The sequence below is a fragment of the Dipteris shenzhenensis genome, chromosome 2 (genome assembly GCF_047967505.1).
Source record: "Dipteris shenzhenensis isolate YYH24624 ecotype China chromosome 2, Dip_SZ_1.0, whole genome shotgun sequence".
In the NCBI taxonomy this organism is placed as follows: Eukaryota; Viridiplantae; Streptophyta; class Polypodiopsida; order Gleicheniales; family Dipteridaceae; genus Dipteris; species Dipteris shenzhenensis.
The window spans coordinates 38,810,409-38,820,234 of NC_141597.1; the positions used below are offsets into that span (position 1 = coordinate 38,810,409).

General features: G+C 42.8%; 1 protein-coding gene across 1 annotated transcript; it reads right to left on the reverse strand.

Annotated features, from left to right (window-relative positions):
- Nucleotides 1-2,726: 2,726 nt before the first annotated feature.
- LOC147904735 (glucan endo-1,3-alpha-glucosidase agn1-like) lies at nt 2,727-4,337 on the reverse strand. Its single transcript, XM_087392242.1, has 2 exons — nt 4,250-4,337; nt 2,727-3,976 (listed from the first exon to the last, which is right to left on the reverse strand). The coding sequence occupies exons 1-2, from the start codon at nt 4,335-4,337 to the stop codon at nt 2,727-2,729; spliced, it is 1,338 nt and encodes a 445-aa protein (XP_087248368.1).
- Between the last annotated feature and the right edge of the window lie 5,489 nt (nt 4,338-9,826).

The following is a 9,826-nucleotide window of genomic DNA, read 5'->3' on the forward strand; positions in this document are numbered from 1 at the left end:
TGGGAGTAGATTGCCCTTTGTATGGGTATACTATAAACATGGAATTTTGAATCAATTCAGTGATCTACAACTATTGTTGTGATTTTACAAGTTTTTGGGTGAGACAGTAGTTTTTATCTTAAAACCTTCGAGTAAATTTGATAGTATGGATTATTGGAATGAAGGGGGACTGAGAATGAAGGAATGGAGTGAGAATGAAGGAATGGAGACACCTTGTACTTTCCTTTTTGGAATTATATTTAGTTGTTAATACTACGGAATCTTTACCTTCAGCAATGTCAATCTAATGATCTATAATACTATTTGATCCAGTCATATGGGGAAGAGTAGGACTTGGGATTTAAGGGAATTTGGATAATTCCATGATAAAAAGGGAGTTTGATTCCTGTAATTAGAAACAGTGAAGTTAAAGTTGTGCAATGAAATAATGAAATGAATGATTTAAAGATATTAAAGTTATACGATTTTGAATGTATCAAGGTTATGGGGATGGGATATGAAGTAGAGTAGTAGAGATATAGGTTGAAACACACACAGACACACACACGGGTGTGTGGCTACACATAGATACAAGCACATACGTGGCTACACACACACACACATACACACACACACACACACATGTATCTATTCCATTTTTTAAGAAAGTGTTGCCAGGTGGTAGGAGAAACTAGAGTGGAGGGGGAGTTGAGAGAGTTGCCATGTGGAGACCCAAGGATATCCTTCGTCCCTCCACATGGAGAGCAAAGGAAGACGCTTCCTTGCACTTTTAGAGCTCCACATGGCATGCCTCCCTCTTATAAAACTAGCTAGAAAATTAACTCTAGAACTCACGTGGTGCAATTTCAGCTTGGAACAAGGTCTTGGACAAAATTGTAGCAAGGTGGCAAATGTGGGACAAGTGCTCAAGAAAATGTGGGACAATTGCTTGGGCAAAGACATGACAACATGTCATAGGATTGCATAGACAAAGAGCTTGGCATACATTGAAACGTGGACAAGGGGTTGATGTAGATTGTAGAAAGAGCTAAAAAGAGGTAGATTGACAGGTAGTGTCAGACCACCATATATTCTCTCTCTCTCTCTCTCTCTCTCTCATATTATATATTATCTTTAACTTAATATATGTTATAATATTTAATATTTAATATTTAATCTGCAAAAGTTATTGGAAGTGGTAGAACAAAGGGACCAAGATAGAATGATAACAGTAGAGGGTGGAAATGGTGAGATTAAATCAAGAACACATGCTAAGGCTTCAGCCTCCAAAGACAACTCTTATTACATTTCTTTAGAAGAATACACGATAGATCTTGCAACTTTCACAAGTAGCACCTTTGTAGCTAGTGCCTCACACCTTTGTAGCTAGTGCCTCCCACAATCATTCATTTTGCTAAGGCACATGATGACTTTCAATTTGACAACAAATTTTATGATCCACATAGCAAAAGTTGGCCTTTACCTGAAATTCTGCCTTTAATCAAGCTACGTACTACATTGGAATCTGGATTAAGAGTTCAACAAGCCTGGTTCAAAAGTTCTACAGTGGGAGGAGATTTCCTTAGCTATGTTTGCACAAGGTATAGCTAGACCTAATCTACGAAATGCAAGGAGAACTCGGAGAACATCAACAAATACTTCAAAAAGGCCAACCAGAATAGCAAAAGATAGCTCGAGAATATAGCGGCATGCCCTTATTCATCATCTTGATGCCCTCTACAAGGAACGAGTGTTGGGTGGCTCGCACAACAAGCAACTTGAAACCCTCTACTTTACTCTTCCTTCAATATTCTCTATTCTAATTTATATATCTAGGAAGTCAAGAACGTTGCGTCAGATTTTGGTTTGGTGATGACTGGTGTTTTGGAGGAGTTGATACTATATGAGATAGAAGCGTAGCAGTATATGGCTCTCGTGGTATGGGATGGCACACAACAATACGTCATACAAATCAAAAAGGTGCAGAAAAAACTCCAGCGTTGCACTGCATGTCATCTCATGAGATCTGTAGAAATTCAGTTGAAATGACTCAAATATCTTTCATGTTGCAGCCTAATGTGGCAAGCCAAAGAATAGAATCAACGAGGTTGATTGGCCTATCTACATCGTCCAATTCAAACGTTAGCACCTTTGATTTGCTTATTACGCTCTTTTCATTGTGCACGGTGAAATTTCCATGTTTGAGTTTTGTAAAAGGGACTCCTCCCTACACTCATCTGTGAGATGACATGATAGACCTATCGTTGGAATCTGTCACCATATCCACCAGTGACTTTAGAGAGAGAGAGGGAGAGAGAGAGAGAGAGAGAGAGAGAGAGATGTGTACATACATATATATTGTATGTATATATAGATATGTATATATATATATATATATATATGTATGTACATATATATATATATATATATATATATATATATGTATATGTATGTACATATATATATAAATATGTATATATATATATACACACATATCTATATATATATGTACATATATGTATATATATATATATATACATATATAATAATAATTTCACCCATTAACGACGGGGTCTGAAAACTTGGAATTTCAATTCTTTAAATTAAAGAATTTTTAAGATCCCACTTTGAGACCCTACGGAGCGGGTCTCTAGTCCGTCATAGACGGGTCACCTTACTCGTGAGGGCAAAAGGTGAGTCAGCTTCTTTCTTTTCAAGATAAAATACTTCCACCTTGTAAAGTGAGATTAGGATGAGGCGAATGTGGTGTAGGCGTTGAAGTCATAGGTGGTGATGTGGTTGGAGATGGGAAGGGCACCCGTGAGAGACAAGACAGGGACATTGTTCCGGCTCAAGGAAGCCTTCTGGATGCCTTCGTTGAACGCCATGCTCACCGTTACAATGCCAGGCCCAACATTTGCGAAGTTCTGCGTCTTCGCTCCCGACTCCAACGTGATCGTAGCTGCAGCTTTCAGCTTCCCTGTCACGTACAGCTTGTCATCCAAATACTGCGCATTCTTCACCACCCCCACCGCATCGTTGCTGGCCACTGCGTTCTTGCTGTGCTTGTAGTACACCATGTATAGCTCATCCTTCGTCGCCTGCGGCTCTACTCCACTCTTGAACCATTGCACGTAATGCGAGCCTAGCTCCAAAAATGCTTGGTGAGGATCGCCCATATCGTTCCAGTCCGTCTCCACTGGCCCCCAGCTGCTTCCCACCGGCGTCACGTAATGCCTCTCTGCCCAGTCGTTCCAAGATACTATCTCCACCAGTTGCACGCTCGAGGCCACCAGTTGCCCCCACCTCGTCATCCATAGCCCCGCCCCTTTGTAGTTGCCTTTCACTTGATTTGAAGCGGTCGTGTGCGTGAAGAACCAGGGGCTCACGCTCGCCATGTATATAATTTTCGCTTGCGCGCACGCTGCAAGATACGCCTGGTCGTTGCTGTCTGACGGCGTATTATAATCTCCGTTCGCATATGGCCACGCCGATGTATCCCAGGCAAATAGGCCGTTCAGGATTGAGCTGTATTGGCTGATTACGCCGGCGACGCTAGATTTTGTCCCGTCGGTAGGAAAGAAGGGCACGAAGAAGATGCTGCCGCTAAACGGCTGCAGCACTTGAGTCCAGAAGCTCAGCCCTTGCACTTGGCCGGCAAAGGTTGTGAGGAATTGTTTTCCTTGGTATTGCAATTGATTGGGATGTCCTCGGAAAGTCTTTATCATACTTTGCACATCGGAAACCGATAGACTTGTTCCCGTGTCCAAGTCCGCCGAGAAGAAAAGTCGAAAACCTGTACCTAGCTCCTTAGCAGCTTCGTAGATATTCAGGGCTCGGGTTTGGAACTCCTGAGACCAGAGCATGGTTTCGAGGGCAAAGGCATCGATTCCATAACTCTGAGCAAGTAGAATCTCCGCTTTGAATCCTGCAAGAGTATCGTTATACAATGGCGCCCACATCATGTAGTGGCAGAACACGAGACGATCAGCGGAACCTGTATTCGATTCAGGAAGAGAAAGACTCAGAAAGTCTACTGAATGGCATTGACAGCAATCATATGTCTATTACTCCAACAAGAATCAGATGTCTAGTGCTTCCAGTCTAATCTTCAATATACAGACACTACTCTAAGAAAGGTATCGACAGCGGGAGTGAAAGACCTCAACATCAATCAAGCCTAGCACAGATATAGCGTTAAGCCAATGAAAGTCTAATTGGCTGAAAACAATGGCACATGTAGCTACAAAAGCGAAGATGAATTACTTACACACAGCTCCAAAGCAGTGCACCAGGGCAAATAAGCAGATTATACGCTTGGTTGTACTCAACGCAGAGCTCTTTCGCTTCAAATCCATATTTTCTAGCTGGGCTCCTCGAAGAGGTCTTCAGGGAATGCTTTTTATTGGCTCTGTCGCTGCCTATTCATGTTATATAGGAGGTGAGAGAGATATTTAAGTCATGTTTCCCACATGAAAATGGGTAGAGACATCTTTGACCCAAGTAAGAGCAGTAAGGTTGAAAGAGGCGACCCGCAAGGAAGACTTACGGTAGTACGGTGAAGGAAAAAAGGTATTCTACAGCTTGAAGTAACAAAGTGTCCCTCGACTTCTTCCTTTGGACACGGGTTTCTCACCTCCATATAAGGTCACAATCATAGCCCGCGAGGATGCCTACTATCCAAGCTTACAACCCGGGTCCCGTGGAGGTATTGGATTCTTCAGGAGAGAGAGATTTGTATTTTAATTTTTTCATGTGAATGAGTCTTTCCCCTGTGACTGCTTGCATCTGTAATAAGTATAATGGGGTAAAGTTATGTTCGATTGTTTGGGGAGCCTATTATGGATAACGCACCCTACATCTTCCGCCCGTTCACTCCTCAATCACATACGTCAAAGGGTGGAGCCTTTGTACAAACAATCTCCATAGGGGACTCTATTGAAAATCTCATTCCCTTAGAACCGGTTCCCATGGACCGGCCAAGACGGGGTAGCTCCCGCCAAGATATCCGGCTCACCATACGCGTGCTCGCGCCTCCTGTGATTGCGGGTGTACTCGTGGAAGCTGGATTGCGTACCTACCGGTTGGCGTGGGTGAACTCCCGCTCGCTCTAGCAAAATTTCGCCTTATCACCTCCTCCTCCCTGCACACAGAAAACCTTCGCCACCGCAAACCACGTCGTCCACCACAGACCACTTTGTCCCTGCACAGCAGAGCCTAGAGCAGTGCCCATCCTTCAACAACAAGTCCCTGTGTATCTGCTTCTGCAACACGTCACATCGTCCACCACAGAACGCCTCGCCCCTGCATATCTGCTCCTACCCTGCAAAACGTCCCTCTTCAAATATGGATTCGAAAATGGTTGCATTCCTCGTTGCCACAGCCATGGCTATCGGCTTGTGTGTTCATCAATGGGCTTCAGCTGATGCAATCCATTTCTGCCCAGTCCATGCACCAGCTTACAATGGCCAATGTCGAGGGTGTGGCAAACGACAATAGCGCAGACGAGGAAGACTCGCAGCTACAGATGCAAGCGCTTCTGGTTTATACAGCAGCAGCAATCGTGGACGAATTCCTTTGACTCAAAAGCATTTGCAGGAGGAATGCAAATGGCCTAGTATGGTAAGTGAAGTCACCAGGTCCCTGGACTTATGGCGGAATTTCTTCCACTATGTGGAGACGATGTGAGCTTCAAGGCAGCCATGAGGCTACCCAGGCAGATGTACCGTTTCGTCTGTGAATTGCTATGGGACGACCTTTCATAAAAAGAAATCCCCCTCTCCTTGCAAAGCATACCCACACGAGTTTTGACAGTGAAGAAGAAGGTTGCCATTGCATTGCATCAGTTGGGATCGGGAATGAACCTAATTCACTTGTCAGAACACTATGGTGTGGGAAAGTCTATAGTTGGTCGAGTGGTGCGCCAATTTGTGAAAGCCCTAAACATGCACATGAAGGATTTCATATGATAGCCTTGAACAGATGCAAGCATGCAAGCATTGAAGCAAGGATTCCAAGTGCTTCTAGGGTTTCCCAATTGCTGCAGCGCTATTGACAACACACACATCGAGATCGACTTGCCTCCAAGTGAATGGCACACTGCATGGAGACCCGCAACCAGAGGTATTCCATGTCTTCCATGTCCCTCGAGGCTGTTGGATGCCAACATGCATTTTTTGGACATCTTCACTGGTTGGGCAGGGTCCGCCATCAACGATTTGCGACTTCTTAGGAATTCTAGCCTGTACCATCTCGCAGAGAGGGCAGATATTCCTGAATGGCCCTACATACGTCGACAAAGATTTCAAAATCTGGGAGTACATTCTCACAGATGGAGGCTACATTTTCCTACCATGGCTTGTAATCCCCTACCCCGCACCAGATGAGTTGAGGTTGAAGGAGTTTAATTTCATACACTCCTCGATCCAAATTGTGGAAGAAAGGGCTTTCGGATGCTTGAAAACTACTTGGCCATTCCTTAAAAGTCCCATTCAGAGGCCACATGTTAACTTCCTTCTGCAAGTTGTGGTAGCTTGATGTATCCTACACAACATCTGCATGGTCTTCGAAGTGGACAATCCCGATAATTTTGTGCTCGACCTTAATGTCTAGTTGAACAACGAGGTAGGTGGGTATGAGGGAGGGAAGTCACTAAGAGTCCTTGTTGGACTACGTATTACCTGGATGAGTGTATGGCTACACTAGAGCTATATGAGTGATTGCGACTCATTTGTGTTGAGACATTACAAGGCATAGGCCCTTTTTTGACGGTTACGCACTGACGTTTAGCATGCGCAGGGCACTAATCATCGGTATGCAAAGCGGGCTTAAAAAGTGTCGCTATATAGCGACACTTTTATAAAAGTCGCTATATAGCGATACTTTTATAAAAGTGTCGCTATATGGTGACACTTGCCAGACTTGTATGAGGTCATTATATAGCGACGTTTTACAAAGAGTGTTTTTCCCCATACCAATCTTTAAAGATAGTTTTACCCAATGACAAAAAAAATTTCTTTTCATACATGTTTGATCCTTTGAAAGAATAAAAGTACAAGAGCATGTACATCAAGTTTGAAGCTCATACATTCATGTCCACGTTTGAGACTTGGCTTCATCCTGAGCCAAGTCTAGTGTGCCAAACAAGTCTATCTCCAACTCTATACTAAGTTGATCTCCTATATCATCATCGTACTCTAGCATCGTATATTCACCATAGACTTGATCATCTTCTTCAATAAAGTAAGGTGATTCTTGATGATCATCATCTTCTTCCTCAATATCATGATCTCCATCTTTCTCCCATATGATGTCATTATGCACATCTTCCTCTTGGCTCATGTTGTGATCTTCATCTTCTTCTCTAAATCCATCTGGATCAATTGGATCCGGCATTGGTAGTGGCATCTCCATATCCACATCTCTATCTTCAAAAATTTACTTACTTGGTGGTGCAACTTGGATCATGTACCACCATCTTGGATCAGAACGATTCGGATGAAAAACCACCTATATTGAAGATGGGTGCCAAATGCCATCAATTATATGAAACTATGCTTAAGTACATGTACCAATTGATATTTAAAAAAGAAAGATTCAATTAATTAAATCATTAGTATGTACCTGCTCACAATGCTCGGGAAGAACAAAGACCATCATAAATAGTTCTAAACCATTTTACATCAAGAATGAAAATACTAAATCATCTGTAATCAATTTCATAGATTTTGTGTATGGTCCCACAATAATCTAACTGCGAGGAGAGAAGATTGGTATCCGAAGCACTTGCTCGGCTTTCTTGTGTGAAGTTAGCCATGACTCCATAATCATACGTGACTCTCTTTGAATCGATGTGTTCTACACAAAAATGTCATTGGTATGTCTAGGAGCTCTAGAAATATCAAAGACACGCACTTTTGTCCATAAGATCTGTGACTCCTCTATCAAAGGACCATGTACACAGCCTCATACTCGGACATCAGTTGCATTGCCCCTAAAAATAGAATCCATCATGTCCATGATACCCTCGTTATCATCTAGCACATCCAAGAGACTATACTCCTCAAAGTGTGAAGGTATATGCACACCACCCTCCTCATCCTGTCTCAAGGTTTCCTGTAAATATAAGATCTTGTCTCAAGATTTCGTGTCGTGTACGCATGCAATATTAATCACGAACTCAAATAGCATTGACTTTTTGATGATCCATCACCATGTGCACCACCAACGGTGGGTACTGGTTTGGGCTCCTCCCTATACATTCTCAAGTGGCGCATGACAATACGGCTTTGATGTCGTACTTCTCGCTTGCAATGAGTGCAATGACAATACAACCTCTCTATAAGCCACTCTGCACTCCCGAGCATTGGTGCATCATCTGACAAGCTTTCACTCATCCCTTCCATCTGCACACCTCCAAAGTCACAACACAAAATGCAAGGAAATCCATTAAGATCAAAAAAATAGCCACCCATGAGCTCCTTTCCTCTCTTCTTAGATCAAGTGCCCTGAACTGTCAATATATAGTGACGCTTTGCCCTGTTTTATCGCTATATAGCGACGCTTTTAGGGTATGAGTATATAGCGACACTTTGAGGGTATAAGTGTCGCTATATAGCGACACTTTTAGGGTATGAGTATCACTATATAGCGATACTTTTAGGGTATAAGTGTTGCTATATAATGAATGACCAGTGTCGCTACATAGCGACGTTGGGAGACTAAAACCCGAAATGTCGCGCGACATCATCTTTCACAACTCTATTGCGAGAAAAGTAAAAATCTCTCCTCCCATGCTTTCCTCCTCTATTCGGCGACCTCTCTTTCCTTCTCTATTCCCCACACTCCTCACCCCTACCAAGCCCCTCTCCCATTGACACTTGTGCTCCCTCTCCACCCTTCTCCCTCTCTACTTGTGTGAGAGGAAGTTTTTCAAGAAATTGTGTCTCTTTAAGCAATGTAGGTTCATTTTTTGTAAGATTTCATTTTGTGAGAGTTGAAGCATGTTTCTCCTTGCATTGCTAAGCCTATGTGCTAATTTTCATGCTTGATTTTCAGAGATTAAGGACAAAAAACGAGATTTGCTCCTCTCTTTTTGGTATTTCTCTTCCTCTTCCCTTCCTTTTGTGCTTTCTCCTTGTTTGTAGGCTTATGCTTGTCCCCTCAATCCAATCCCTTTGGAAAGTTGCTTCTCTAAACTCCTCCTTTCTCTAACTAGTTATCTGAAAAATGGAATATTTCCTCTCTTTTGTAGGGCCAGTCCACGAACACTGAGCGGGACTTTTCCAGGTAAGAAAGTGCTTCCTCTTTTTTCCTTTTTTTGTTTCCGTTATTTGCATTGGTCTGCATCTAGCACTTTAAGTGCTAGCTACAGTGATGGGTGTAGGAACCCTTTCTTCCCCTCTCTTCTCTTATTCCCTCTTCTTCCCCTCTTTTGCTCTTTTCCTCCCTCTTTCCCCCCTCTTTTCCTCCCTCTCTTCTTTCCTCTTCTTCCTCTCTTTTCTTCTTGTCCCCTCACTTTTTTCATTCTCTTTTCCCCTCTTCCTTCCTCTTCCTTCTCTTCCTTTCCCCTCTCTTATTTCCTCTCTTTCATCCTCTTTTATTTTCTTTTCATAAGCATATGCATTTGCCTATGCTTATGCTCATATGCTTATGCTTATGCATATGCTCATATGCTCATATGCTTTTTCCCTCTCTTTTTTCTTCTCTTTTGCCCTCTTCTTTCCCTTCTTTTCCCCTCTCTTATTTCCTCTCTTTCATCATCTTTTCTCCTCTTTTCATAAGCATATGCATTTGCCTATGCTTATGCATGAGCATATGCTCATATGCTCATGCATAAGCATAAGCA

Coding starts and splice junctions, on each gene's coding strand:
- LOC147904735 (XM_087392242.1), bottom strand. CDS start 4,337: ATGGATTTGAAGCGAAAGAGCTCTGCGTTGAGTACAACCAAGCGTATA. Junction 3,977..4,249: donor GCACTGCTTTGGAGCTGTGT/GTAAGTAATTCA, acceptor AATCGAATACAG/GTTCCGCTGATCGTCTCGTG.